This window comes from Chenopodium album, chromosome 22 (genome assembly GCF_948465745.1).
Source record: "Chenopodium album chromosome 22, dcCheAlbu1.1, whole genome shotgun sequence".
NCBI lineage: Eukaryota > Viridiplantae > Streptophyta > Magnoliopsida > Caryophyllales > Amaranthaceae > Chenopodium > Chenopodium album.
This window is the reverse complement of record NC_137855.1, coordinates 11,139,001-11,154,274: the sequence shown is the minus strand read 5'-3', so window position 1 is coordinate 11,154,274 and position 15,274 is coordinate 11,139,001. Positions and strand designations below refer to the sequence as shown.

The 15,274-nt window shown below is 35.3% G+C and overlaps 1 protein-coding gene across 2 annotated transcripts; it reads left to right on the top strand.

Annotated features, from left to right (window-relative positions):
* The first annotated feature begins 236 nt into the window (after positions 1-236).
* LOC145603756 (serine/threonine protein phosphatase 2A regulatory subunit B''beta-like) lies at positions 237-12,824 on the top strand. 2 transcript variants are annotated; one of them, XM_081659737.1, is made up of 13 exons: positions 237-826; positions 3,304-3,546; positions 3,644-3,749; positions 3,826-3,925; positions 6,057-6,162; positions 7,329-7,419; positions 8,124-8,265; positions 9,082-9,229; positions 9,350-9,459; positions 10,019-10,175; positions 11,344-11,469; positions 11,584-11,734; positions 12,102-12,824. In XM_081659737.1, exons 1-12 carry the CDS (start codon positions 677-679, stop codon positions 11,722-11,724), a joined length of 1,620 nt encoding a protein of 539 aa, XP_081515863.1. In that variant the 5' UTR covers positions 237-676; the 3' UTR covers positions 11,725-11,734; positions 12,102-12,824. The 2 variants fall into 2 exon arrangements, with proteins under 2 accessions (XP_081515863.1, XP_081515862.1); XM_081659736.1 differs by having other exon boundaries at positions 3,823-3,925.
* The last annotated feature ends 2,450 nt before the right edge of the window (positions 12,825-15,274 follow it).

Sequence of the window (15,274 nt, the reverse complement as noted above, 5' to 3'; positions counted from 1 at the left end):
ATTTTAGTGCAACCAACCTGAATACGGAATATGATGTTCCAAACCAAGTACTCGTACCATGAACCATAACACTCATATCTCTCATACTCGTACTCCTCAATCCTCATATGCTAAATTTTCATTTTGTAAGAGAAAAAAAGACTAAAAAAAAGCAAGCCTTTTAGCATTGGACGTGTCCCTTCCTTTCATTCAGGCGCCCTCTTCTGAGAAACCCCTCTCTCTCTTTCTCTTTCCTTTTTCTCTCTCTATCATTCTCTCTCTATCATTCTCTCTCTTCCTCCTCCTTCGTTCTTCTTCTTCTTCATCTTCTCCGAGGGCTCCGATTTCGAGGCCTCGAATCCCACCATTTTCCCGATCTCATCCTCTACAATCCACTGCTTTCGATTCTCTCTTCATTCAAGATCTGTTGATTTCTTCGCCAATTCATTTTTCGTTCAACTGAATCTTGATTTGGAATTCGTTTTGATTGTTGGGGGTTTTAATGCTTGTTATTCAATCGTTGATTTGTTGGGTTGATATTCGGAATTGTGAAGAGATTTGTTGTGGTTCCTCGCTGTTGTTGTTCTTGTTGTAGCTGCTGTTGTTTCATCGTCTAGGGTTTGGCGATTTCATCGTTTTGCATGTTGTTACGTAGTTTTATTCAGAGATTGATCCCTGATTCTTGATAATTTTGTTAATGGATATGGATTTTAATGGAGATTTGGTAGCTCTTGATGCTGAGCTCTTGCAATTGCCTGAGGTTTCGCCGTTGGCGCTTAAAGCGAATCCGTATATTGCCCAAGACCTCTTTGAACAATGGCTTTCGCTCCCCGAAACCAATCGTCTGGTATGAATCGATAAATTTGTTTCTTTAATGTACTGCTTGTTTTTTTTTTTTTTTTTTTTTTTAGGTTTTTCTTGGTGTTGTGTGAGTATGAATCTTGCTTGTTAATTGCTTGCATTTACTTGTGTTTTGTTAAATTGCGGAAATTAGATTCTAGGTAGGTTTGTTTCTTTCATTAAGATGACCAGCACGGAAATTTGTTATCGAAATGTTCGAGACTCCAGGGGAATTGGGACACTGTACACTGGAATTATGCTTCCATTTGAGATGGTGGGAAGGTTCCCATTTGAGATGGTGGGAAGGTTCCCATCATCGTTTGCGTTGAAGATTTCAGCTTGTGTTAGTGGTAAATAAGGTTATCGTCTGAAATGGTTTTGTAATCCTTCACACAAGTGGGATATTTCTCTTCTTTAAATGCACTATAGATTTTCCCAATATGGTGTTTGTTTGAAATGGGATGGATTGAGTAGGAGCCCATGTGTCTGAAATTGCAGTATACGCATATCTATGTTATTTATGTATTGCGCACATGCCCTACACTGTTCTTCTGTCCATCCACTCACCCAGATGTGTAAGCAAATCAATTACTTGTTGAGCAGTTCCTGATGTGTAAAGAGACAGGAAGTATCATGACCACATGAGGGTTTTCAAGGATGCAAGAAATGAAAATGCTTTCCTTCCTGTTTGTTGCTAATAATTTTATGTTTATAGAGATTCATTTGCTATTGCAATCGTCATCTCTATATTGGAGCTATGGTTGGTCAGTGCACACCCGGGGTTGTAATTGATTTGTTTTGGGATTGTCATGACTCATTTTATTGATCTTCCTTTGTAATTACTAGGACTAAGATATTTTCATCTAAAGATGATGGAAGCTGTACTAGCAAAAGCCAGCTTAACACTAGTGGTTGCTACATGCTTACTGAGCTCTTGGGATTGGCAATTCGTGTACCTTGAGTGGTTGAAGGTCAGTTTTGGTTTAGATTTGATCAAGAACAACATACTTTGTAATTTGCATTTCAGCTGCAGAAATTAGCTGTTTGTTTATAAGCTATTGCTTTATGGGTTTATAAAGTTGCATCTGTGAAATTTTGTTTACAACCTACTTCATTGGCGCTGAAGTAAATACAGTTAATATACTTGGGGTGTGCAAATGTATGATGGATGGTTTAACAATCGGCATCTCAATACCTTGGTATTTGTGAAGATCCTTGTCTTGAATGAGGGAGTGTTGGTGCTTGAAGCTCTGATCAACATCAGCTATTTCATTGTAATTGATCTATAAGGAACATGGGCGAAATGTGGACATATATCTGATGGATTCTTTGGTCATGGTGCTTTTAATCGGTGCCAGGTCTTGTAAAGTTTGGAATCTAAACCTAGCATGGGCAAATGTGGAGGACACATATCTGATGGACTAGACCTAGCTGCATAAGTCATTTTTTGCCCTTTTCCAGGTTTTTGCATTCTATGATGAGCTGTGGAAGGTCAATGAATAGCTCAATTATAAGTAGTTTCTGAGGTTCAGTTTTATCTTGGAAAAAAAAAGCCTTTGCTTGTTATGAGAATTCAAGCAAAATTATCTTAACTAGGTTGAAAGCCATGTAACTGAGTTGTATTTCATGATGAGGTCATTATTGTTGGTCAAACTTGCTTCAGGTTGCCGTGAAGAAGAGTGACCATGAAAACAGGAAAGTTTTGTTTGATTGAGAAATTTGGGAGAATATATTTTAGTTAAGATATGGACTAGGGGTATGTAATAATGTTGGGAAAATTTGCTTCTGGTTGTCGTGAAGAATAGTGACTGTTAAAACAGGAAAGTTTTGCTTGTTTGGAGAGGTTTGGAAGAATATATTCAGTTGATTAAGATATAGACTAGCCACAAAAAAATTCCCTTAATATAGGCGATGCACTGACTCCCCTTGTATATGTCGTATTTAAAGGAAAAATATATCATGTACAGTAGTCTGCCCAATATGACAAACTTTATATCCAATTCGTATTGCTCTTCAATATGCTTGTAATTTTGTTTTTTGGTTTGTGGGGGATTTTCAGCTATGTCAATTGCTGACACTACATTTCTGTTTGTTCCTTTTGTATGTGGGAGCTATGTTTTGGTGTCAGATTAATGTAGCTTCTTTCCCGCCTCTATGTGAATCTATATTCTAGTGAGGTTACCAGCTTGTTTTAAGAGTTTATTTATGGTGAATGTTAACTATTTGACTTTTCTAAGGAATTCTAACTGTAAGCTTTGATGCTTTGTTGCCTTTGTATGAAGTGGCTACCTTTTTCTTTAACTTTACCAATTTTGGGCCTTCATGTTTAATAGCTAAATTATTTTATGTGATTTTCATTTGATTTCTTTTGATGCTCTTAAATCCTGAGCTGTGGTATGTTGCTTTTTGTGTGTGTGTGTGTGTGTGTGTGTTTGTGTTATAAAGGGCTTTGCCTTTTGCATATAAATGCTGTTCTGGGTGCAGGTGAAATCACTAGTCAATGATGCAAAAGCTGGGAATCCTTTAAATGTTGCTGGAAATGCTTCTAGTACAAATGCTGCTGCTAGCAATTCAATACCATCCATGTTTCCTGCTGGGAGCGCGCCTCCACTCTCACCGAGAAGCTCATCAGGTTCACCTCGTATTATGAAACAGAGGGCTGGTCCTTCTTCCTTAGGAAGCCCACTTAAAGTATTGAGCGAGCCAGTGAAAGAGCTGATACCTCCGGTTTGTTGTCTTTGTCTCCATCTATTATTTTGTTGTTCGAAAGAGCTTTCCATTAAATGTGAGGTTCTTTATTGTGACTTCTATGCATACATTGCAGTTTTACTTCCAGAATGGCCGTCCAGCACCAAAGGAACTGAAGGAGCGGTGCCTGTTTAGAATAAATCAGTTTTTTTACGGTCATACAGAAGGCCTTCCAATGAATGGTGAGAAACTTATATTAATTGTGGTTGATAGTTTTGTAACAGATCCGACATGCTCATTTTTTTTCTTCTGTAGCAGAGTTCAAAGCTGTTACGAAAGAAATATGCAAGCTCCCGTCCTTCTTCTCTACTGTCCTCTTTCAAAAGATTGATAACAGTGGCACCGGATTTGTCACCAGGTATACAACTAAATCCTAATTTAGGTTATTGCAGATCCTTTTGTTCCTTTTGGTGGGTATGGTTTATTGTTTTTGGCCAGATATGATGTGATCAGATGTCATTTAACCGCTATGTGACTCTCCTTTTCACTCATTTTATATTGTTTGCACAACAATGAACTTGTCACCCCTTATTGATTAGCAGTTCTTGCACGTGTTTGAGACACCGAAGTTTGAGGCTATAGTATTTGTCTAGATTCTGGTTTTCAGTAGTAGGCGCTTTATTGTTCTGGAAAGAGAATTTGATGCCTAAGGGAGTATACTACAGCATCTCTGCCTAATTTGTTAATTCATATTGATTGTTAATGTTCTGGATCTCTACCTTCTCCCAGAGTGCCATTTTAAATTTATCTAGAATAATTGGAAAGAATTGTGAAAAAGAAAGAAAGCATGTTTCAGACAGTGGTTATGGGTACAAGTGATTTTTATTATTTTCTTGCATGATCTGCTACCCACTTGCATGTGTCCTTACAAAAGTTACAATGAAAGCATATGCTAGTGTAGGAGAAAAACAAAGAAACTTTTGGGGAGAAAACTGCACCAATCATATGGATTCAATGTTTTCCTTTTCCTTTTTTTTTTTTTTTAAAAAAAAAAAAAAAAAAAAGTTTGTAAACTTCTTCCGTTTCTTATTAGATGACACATTTCATTTTGGCGCTCATAGTAAGGAGGAGTGAAAGAGATAAGCAAAATACAAATATACCCTTGCCCATCCTTATCCGACCTACACTTCTCCTTCTCCTTGTTCAGTGAACAGAACCAACAACCAGCAAGGCAACAACTAAGGCCCCAGGACACCACCACCCTGGCCTCTGTCTCTACCTAAACGGCCGCCGCCCCACCCCCCACCATTGTCTAACCTTAGCTACCACACCCAATTCTGCCGTCTCCTTTCAAGCTCATAAGTCATAACTACCCAAAACACTATCGGACTTAAATCCGAATCCAAAACAACCACCTTCGACGGCAAAAATACTAATAACTAGATTAGGCTCGTGCAATGCACGAGTTTAACAATAATTTATGATTTTAACAATATCTTTTAGCTTATTTGTGTGAAATATGTGCGTAGTAGAAATAATTTAAGAAAATCTAATAAATTGATAAATTAATAAAGAGTGGACACCCCAATTCATATAATCTGTATAAAATATATGAAGTAGGAGAAAAAGATACTCTGTAATGTTTATAAGAAAATGAAATAGTCCGACCTTACTTTCTCCAATGAAAATTGCATAATTAGTTAATTCAAATATATAATCTATTAGAAAAATATATAATTAATTTAGCATTTTCAAATTTTTATTTATGTTGATAAAAAAATTAATGATGTCATTATTTGTTTTGGAGGGAAATTTTTTTACAAGAGGTTGACATGTGGAAAGTAATGACGTCAGCGGTAATTACTTTAGTTATATTTATAGATGGTGGAAGACAACTTTAATTACAAATAGTTACAACCCAAGACAACCCAAATCCTTTGAGATCCTTGAATTTCGATGTAAAATCCAAGACCCATTTTGCTGAGCGGAGAGGAAGGGGCGTGTTTCCCTCAAAAAACTTGGGTTGATGTTGGAATCGATGGCAACGGTGGCAAGGGGTTGACGGTGGAATTGGTGTTAGATTTATGGGTGGTAGAATTGGTTGGTATGATGACAAGGGGGTTGCTGGTTGTTGGAGTTGGTGTTAAAGGGGTTGATAGGTGGTTGAAATGGTGGTGGTGGAATAACGTGTGGTGGTCTGGTGAAGAGAATGGAGTTGGATGTGAGTGGAGAAGATGATGAACATGTGAAGGAGGAGAGAGAATATTAATTGAAAAAGTTGATGTTAAAACAAACAATTTACAACACAAAATTTGCCTAAAATAGAAACGTGTCAACTAAAAATTAAATTTCCCAAACAGGAATACGTGTAAACTAAAAAAATGGAGGTAGTTTTTATTTATTTTTACGTTAGTGTTTACCATTAAAACATTACCTTCTGGACTGGTCATTTCCAGCTTTTCTTGTATAGGCTTCTTGAAATGTGGAGTTTGAGGTTTGTTTTGATTTCATTGGAGGTAATATGTTTTAACCTAAGGATATCTTTGTAGGGATGCTTTTGTTGATTATTGGGTCAATGGTAATATGCTGACCATGGACGTAGCTACTCAAATATATACCATCATGAAGCAACCAGACTGCAAATGTTTGACACAGGTGAGTTTTATGATTCTTTTTTCATTTCTTCTTTTTTCCCCCCCATAGTATGTTGAACGAGTTCACAATTTCTATTTCTCTTGAAGCTGTTTTTGTATTAATGAAAGTGGAGATACATAGCATTCAGGACCTAAATTTTGTCAAGTTTAGGTTTCAGGTTCTAATGTTTCTTACTTGTGGTTTAAGCCTGTAAGGATCTGGCTTAAGTTTTTATTTGATGTTCACATTTTTCTTGCCTTTTGAATGTTTGCATTTTGAGTAAATTCCCTTGTAAGTTAAGTGGCAGGCTTTGTTTATAAATCTTAGTCATCTCAATTTAGCCATGGTCACATCTATGTAAATTCGCTAATGGTCACTTTGCCACCGAGAACAGAGGTAGTGGTAAGAATGATAGAGCAGGTCTAGAGATTGTGATAAAATAAATCAATTAATCATTATTAAACAGAATCTTCTGTATTTGCTGCATAATTTGGTTAACATTGCTTCTAGGAATTTAGAGACTTTTCTATTATGTGGTGTTCTCTGAGTTGCTGCACTGGAAGGAAAAATATGCTGGTTTTTTCATCGTTTGCTTTTTAGTTATCAAAAAGAATTTTGAGTGCATCTTTTATTGTATCTTTGCTCTAATATCTTTGATTTAAAGATGATTTTTTTTTTTTAGTACATCAAAAGTGAGAATTTTAGGTAATTCATATTGTAGTTGCCTGCCTTTTAAAGGATTCTGGAAATTTGTCTTGATTGTGAAAATGATCTGCTATCCGTTGGGTGTGGTTTGAGTCACTGTTGATTTTCATTTAAAAATTGAATGAGAGATAATGCACCATAACTAGGAAGAAGTCTCAATTGGAAGAAATAGTGCCAAGGGATGATAGCTCTCAGGTACATAAATATTAAATACAATGAAAGCAGAATTAGGTGTTTTTTTAAATTAACTGCATCTTATTGTTTGTAAATCAAGTACAAGTAAGGGAAAGAAGCCCAAATATCTTGTTAACTCTTTTGTATGCCACATTTTTTACTTGCGACCCACAATGGAGGTCTAGAGTTCCATAATAAAATACGTAAAGCTATTGAGTCCGGATTGTTGTATTATAATGGTCAAAATGTACAATGTTCTAGAATTAATTTCTTGTTTACGGATTAACATGATTGAATTCTTACTGTAGGATGACTTTAAGCCTGTACTTCGAGAGCTTTTGTCAACTCATCCAGGACTAGAATTCTTGCAAAGCACGCCAGAGTTTCAGGAAAGATATGGTATCTTCTTGATTTCATTCTCCTAGTATATGCTCCATGTAGTATTCAGATTGAACTTCTCAGATTCAATAGTTTCATTTTACCTTGTTAAATTGGTAACCTTTGTGTTGTTCATTTTGCTTTATGAAATGGAAATCTGAAGTGGGGAAAGTTGGCAAAACTTTATTGTTTTTGAGCTCATGTTTGTTTATTAGGTTGGTTTGGAAGTTGTCAATTTGCTTGTTTAGTGCCCTGTTGAAAAGGTGAATAATAAAGCTACACTTTGATAGTGTTTTAGTCGCAAGTTGTAGTATTTGATAGGATCTATAAGTTATTGTGGTGGTGGTTGATTAGAATACTTAAATTTATTTTTAGTTGATCTTGAGGCTGATTGTGAGGATTATAATTACACTACTTGGTTTTTCCAGTCTGTACAGCTTCTTCAGAAAACCTCTGTTGATGTCTTGGTGGTCCATTCATACTCATATTTTGGATTCTCCTGTGGATCTTGATTTATTTATTTATACTTCTAAACCAATCAATGTAACCTCAACAAATTTAATAATCAAAATAACCAAAAATCTGATTAGATTTAACTAGGCTTCTTTTCTAATTTTAGATCCTCTAGACTTTTTTCTCTTTTCCCCTTGGTATCATGGTATATATATTAGAGTTTAATACATGTCTTTTAGTTTGTAATTTCTTTTCCTTTGGTGATGGGACAGCGGAAACTGTTATATACAGAATTTTTTACTACATTAATAGAGCCGGAAATGGTCAACTATCCCTCAGAGAGCTGAAGCGTGGAAATTTAATTGCTGCTATGCAACAAGCTGACGAAGAAGAGGACATTAACAAAGTTCTGAGGTAGAGTTGAGCTGATTTTTATAAACAAGATACTTCCTCTGTTTTTTCTATACTTGCAATGCACTTTTTTGGCACACTATTCGAGTTATTAGAAAAGATAAACGGGCAGATTAACTTTCTACTTCTTATCAGTGGCAAAATTATTTTCTATAAATTTGCCCATTTACCTAGTTTAGTGTCTTCTGTAAAGTGCGTGCCAAAGTGGTGTGTTGCAAGTTAATTAAAGCGGTGGAAGTATATTTTACTGCACTTGTAGGTGGTAGTGTTATCCTCAAAATTTAATAGTGAATAATGGTGTTATATGGCATGTGTGATGGTGCCCTTAGTAATTACACACAAGGTTGTTAAGTGATCTCTAAGAGAGGTAATTAGTTATTAGATGCATGCTGTAGAAGGTTTTAACTTATTTTTTAGTTGATGACTTATTTTGGGATATTTTAGTAGTTGTATGTCCTGAAGACATTATACCTCTCACAAACTCACTATTTGATATGCTTCTGACAGTCCTTGCTTTCGAGGGTTCTGTGTTCTGTTGATATATCAGAATTAATGTATAGAATCTAAAGGCCCCATTTTAGTTTCTATTCAATTTCATAGTTTGAAAGATATGGGTTGTCGTAATGTTTTTTGTAATTTTCTTGTTGGGGTGGGTGGGGAAGAGAATGTCTTGATTGATCTTATCTTGTTTGATCATATCTTGTCAATACTGTTGGTTTTGTAAACTTTCCATTTCATTGTAGTGTAGGTATTGAGCTCTCATGGTTTGTTTCAGTTTTGAACTTTTTCATTTTTGCACTTCTAACTGTTGTAATGTAGGTATTTCTCCTATGAGCACTTCTATGTGATATATTGCAAATTTTGGGAGTTGGACACAGATCATGATTTCTTCATTGATAAAGAGAACCTTATCAGATATGGGAACCATGCACTTACTTACAGGATTGTTGATAGAATATTTTCCCAGGTAAACAGTCTCAGTAGTTCTTTGTTCTCTGTGTACACAACCTTTCCCCAGAGAAGTCTTTTATCTATGTACACTTATACGAACTAGTAATTTCTTTCCCCTTGTGTAATCTTCTACCAGGTTCCCAGAAAGTTCACCAGTACTGTTGAGGGCAAGATGGGATATGAAGATTTTGTTTATTTCATATTGGCAGAGGAAGATAAATCTTCAGAACCCAGTCTTGAATATTGGTATGTCTAGTCAAACACATTTTCCATGCATCTTTTACATTTAGGTTGGCAGAGTATCTGGTGTCTACAATTTATGACCTATGGGTTTTGAAGAAATTCAAGTCAAGTATTGGTTAGCTTCAGTGGTAAGTTCGGGTTTCAATGGTCTTAAGGTTGATGTGGGAAAAAGCTAGAGGGAGGGGCAGTTGTTTAGCTCTAGGTTGCACTAAAACGGGTACGGACACGAAAAGGGTACACAATACGTTTGTTTAGAAAATAGAGGATAGTGGTATGGTTAATGAAGTATGGTATAATATATAAGAAATATTTTATGAAAATTTCAGTAGTATGATACATTTTACTTTATATATTCTAATTAGAACATGAAAAAATCATTTTATATAAGCTTTAGCTTTGGATCCTTAGAGATGTTATTAATCAGGAATTTATTTTCTGTAAAAAAGAACATTTCATGAAGATTTATTTTCTGTAAAAATTCATGAAATAATGATTGTAGATTTTTATTTATTTTTCCTTCCTGGATCTATGTATTGTCTTTTCTGAGTTTTTCCATTGACAGGTTCAAATGCATAGACCTCGATGGAAATGGCATCATTACAAGGAATGAAATGCAATTTTTTTATGAAGAGCAGTTGCATCGAATGGAGTGCATGGCTCAAGAACCGGTGCTTTTTGAAGATATATTATGTCAGATCATTGATATGGTTGGACCTGAGGTTAGTCATCTGCCAATGGTTGATATTTAATTTAATTTTTTTTTTAAATGGACTGTGAATTTGTTATGAGCTTGTCATACATGCCTGATTTTTTTGTGGTATGATTTTGATCATGTTATTAACTCTAGATTTCTAAATAGAAGGGATGACTTTGGATGTCCTTACATAAGTGTATTGGGATACTTACTATTTCTCAATTTCATCAAGTTTTTGAGTGTCTTTAATTTACCAAATGAAGATCACACTTGAAGGGGAAATATTATTCCCTATCTTTGGTTATAAATACGAAAATTTTAAGGAATATTCCCAATTATGTAGGGTGCTACCACAATAATTCAAATAATTTCATATAGAAAGTGGTTAAGCATGTTAAATGGTGTTTTTTGAAGCTACAGCAACACTGGCAAAAACCCTGAGTCCCTGACACCCCCACTGCACGCTCCACCCTCCTTTCTGCTATCTGCAATCACCTGCCCTTGGGACTTTGGGTCTTTGGGAGGGTGTCTCCTTCAATTTAGTAAAATTGGTCTCTTGTTGCTTATTTATAGTAAGATTTCTGCTAACTGATAGGCCTATAAGTAGTCTTAGCAGCCTGCTATTACTTTGGTGATGTAATGAGAAGTAAAGGTAAAAAGATTTAACCCAAAAAAAAAAAAAAAAAAAAAAAAAAAAAAAAAAAATTATTTAAGGTGCTTTGATCTGAATTTTAGTCTGGAAATGATCTACAGGCTATTTCATGTTGCTTATTTTGTGCTTACAGGGTGTATAAGTAGTTATTCTCTTCATCTTATTTAAGGTGCTTTGATCTGAATTTTAGTCTGGTCAGAGTTATATTTATGGTTTGAATCCATTGTCCTTAATATATTGTTTAATTCTGGTCTTAGTTTTTATGGTTTGATCTGATGCTAACAAGAACAAGGTGAAGAGAACAATGCCTAAATGTATAAACAGCCTGTCTGTGGACACAAGTGTGAGACATATAGTGACACTTTAAGTTTATTGAGAAGAAACTATTTTAAGGCTTGAAGCAGTGCTCATATCATATGTATGCTTATTTATTTTCTATTTAAAAACTTCAGGTTGTTTGCTTGAGTAATTCGCGATGCTTTGTATCATAGTTGCCAATGCATGATTCCAATATGTGATGTATACCATATTTTGTTTGCAGAACGAGAGTTATTTCACCATTCGTGATCTGAAAGGAAGCAAACTTTCAGGAAGTGTATTCAACATCCTCTTTAATCTAAATAAGTTTATGGCTTTTGAAACTCGTGACCCATTCCTTATTCGCCAGGTATGTCAAAATGATCAATTGCTTTACTAGATATTGTGGATATAAGTTAGATGTCGTGGTAGCTTCTCTGCTATTTTTTCTTACCAGACATGTGTACTTGTATGTTTCAACCAGGAGAGGGAGAATCCAACCTTGACAGATTGGGATCGGTTTGCACATAGAGAGTATATTAGACTTTCCATGGAAGAAGATGTTGAAGATGCTTCTAATGGAAGTGCAGAAGTATGGGATGAATCTCTTGAGGCTCCCTTTTGAGTTGGATATGGTAATGTAACCTTCAATTATTTGGTTAATTTGTCTGATGTGTTGTGAGCTTTGTGGTTGTGCTGCCATATTTAAATTTTGTATATACATGTGTTTGATTGCATAAACGATACAGCTGATTGCTCGCTCGATTATGATGGTAGATGGACTGCAAATAGTGGCTTTTCTTAAGATTGTGATATAAATTGTTTTACTATATCACTTATGAACTTCCCATCATAATGGTGATTGGTGTTATGCTCTTAAATTGTGTCGTTTTCATACTAGTAACAAAATTGTAAACCTAAGCATGCTTGAAATAGCTGGTTTTGTTGTAATGCTATTTTATGTCTTACTAATTTTATCTCAAAATTTATTGTCTATGGCAGTTGCTTCACCACAAGATGCGAGTTCTTTCATAAAGCAGGCCATCGGATGGGAGCATTGTCAATTTAATGGAGTTGGCCTAGTTAACGACACTCATCTTCATCAGTCACGGATGCCTAAGCTGGGTTATTGATGTATACCTTAAATATAAGATGCCTCGAAGATTTTATCTGATAACAAGCAGTGCTTATTTTGTCGGCTCCATATCGGATCCCGCTGGCCTCTTTGGGGAAGAGGAGCGGTCATTTGCTGACAGGTGATTAGTTGAAACCAGGAAATGGTAGTGTTAGAACATTTGGCAATTCTTTTGGGTCTTCGCTGTAAGATGTCGTTTGGTCTTTTTCTTTCTCTTTTTTTTTTTTTCCTTTTTTTTTTTTTTTCTCATCTATTCTTTCAATTTAAATATTTTTCTCAAGTACTTGTATCTTTTTAAGGAGGTTTTTTTTTATATGTATCAAAGATGTCCCTTGTTATGCAAATGGCTGGGTTACTTGGACAGTTTATCACTTGTGGTATATTGAGCTATTAGTTTAATGTTATGTTCTGGAAGGGACAAGGTCAAATGAGAACCATGGCAAGACATTCTGTTGCACAGAATAGGCCCTTATTCACCAAGCGAACACACTTAGGATTCAAAATTTTCATCATTGTGCGAGGACTGTGATAAGTGACGTGAGTCACTGAGAAGTTGGTCTAATGAAATTAGTTTTATGAATTGAGTAGTAGTTCAGATTATTGTGGTGTTTTTTGAAATTTAATTTCCTGATGAATTGTATGGTTAAGTTTGGTTAAGGCGCTTAATAGGAAATGAATCGGAATTATATTTGATAAGAGGAGTAAGTTACCCTCCAAAATTAATTGGCCCTAACGGTCCTTCATTTCCCCTTGTAATAAACTTGGTCCTTGACTGATAGTTTTGATTTCTATTTATTGTCTTTAAATTGATTTTTAATGACTTCAATTAAGAAGTTCAAATGACATGGACAAAAGTTTTAGTCCCAAAATGATATCAGTTAGCTAAAATGATATGTTAAGTTAAAAAAAGAAATGTAATATAGAAAAGAAACTTGAAAATTTGATAGTTTTGATTTCAATTCATTGTCTTCAATATGATTTTTAATGACTTCAATTAAGATGTTATTAATAACATTGACAAAAGTTATAGTTTTAGTCTCGAAATGATATGCAGTTGGCTAAAATGATATGTGAAATTAAAAAAAGAAATGTAATAAAGAAAACTCATCAACAAGATGTGTTGGTTATACATCTTTTTTTTTTTTTTTTTTTTTTTTTTTTAAGAAGTCCCAAAGGATGTTGGTTCTACATTTTTTTTTTTTTAACAAAAGATACTATTAAATAAAAACAGAATTACAATCTAAACACAAACTAATACAAGACATACACTTAAGTACTATTATAGGAAAAACAAAGAAAATAAAATACTAAAAAGGTCTTGCAACAAATCAATAGCTGCGGAGTTCGAACAACCAAGAAAACCAAACCACATCCATACTATGTAGACCAAGAGAAGCCGAATAAGCTGAATTTGTCGAGATGGACCAAGAGCGCAAATTATTAACATTGACTTGAACCCAAACTAGCATTGATAAGAAATCATGATGAAAATTGATGGGAGACGGAAGAACCCAAAATATGCACCCTGTTGCTGAAAAGGGACCTTTGACACCATCCCACTCCTAGGGGTTGAAAAGCATATCTGCATGATTGCAGAACCAAACTTATAGAGTAATTACATTAATGACTCTATGAGAAATCGTGCATCCAAATACAGGGTCTCTTCTTACGACTCTGCCAGCTGAAAATGCAAAAAAATGGAGGACTTTGCGCAACCCAAACATCAAAGATGGGTAGCCTCCTTCAAGATATTGATTAACAGCGATGACTGACCTTGTCATCACCCAAACTAACAAAGGGATTAATAGCAATTGCATGGATGCCCATATCAAACCCTTCCCTCAAAACCACACTCCTCCTGCAAACTCCATATGCAACTTCATATGCAGGGAAAATCATCCACCTCCGCAAATAACTTCACCCCTAGAGAATTGCTTTAACAACCAAGGGAACACATTCACACCCCGGCTTACAACCCTTAAAACTAACCAACAAGGCTCACAAGACCACGACAACTCTTCGTTAACTTCCAAAACTAGAATTACACTATGGAACTCTAACTCATGACCAAGCATAGAAAGAGAATTATAGGAAAAAAAATATAAAATAAAAAAAAATACAATCAACAACAAAAACAACTTATACAAGAACAACATAAATAAACAAAAGCAAACCAAGAACAACTGAAAGAAACAAGCACACAAACATGCGTGAGAAAACAGGAAAGGCAACGAAAACCTTACAAAACCTCACCGGCAGAAACACAACCCAACAACAAGAACAATTGTCAACGGCAACATCTTGATAAGGAGCTACATAGTCTTTGAAATAATATTGTATGCAATGATCATGTAGCTCTTATCGACCCTGATCTTGACGAGGAATTGAGGATATCATAGCATATCTGCTTGATGTTCGGGTTTACAGGCGTACAATTGCAGGACAAAATAATTTACAGGCGTACAGTTTGAACATCCAGACACTTCTATTACAGAAGTTGATGAGCTTACTGCACCACCTAAATAAAGAAACGAGGGAAGCCATTGCTGATGGATTGACAGTGAATAGCTGGGCAGTATTCAGTTTGAGAGTGTCTTCAGGCCTACGCAATTAGAGTCTCTTTTACATGAGAAGCTCAACTATCAAACCTTTACCCTAAAATTATTTTACTTGCGCAATGTAAGATGTGCATCCTGCACTTGAAAGAAGATTTTTTTTTCTACCCCTTTGCTTCTTTTCTTTTTCAGAATGGGAAAAAGAGAATAAAATATTAAAAGAACAGGCAAAAATGACGATTCCGAACTTATAACTATGCTATGTGATCAAATCATGTTCAGCAAGTTCCTAATGCCCTCAAGAAGCAAATCTTCAATGACAGTGACTTCAACGTGTAGCTATTCTGCAGAAAGCTGAAACACACGTAAGGTAATTCATTCAACACATCTCACGTGAACGAGTTAAAATTAAGTACGAGTAGATCCTTGTGTGCAATGATTTCACTGTATATTACCCTACATACGTAAAATAGTAATTGTCCTCT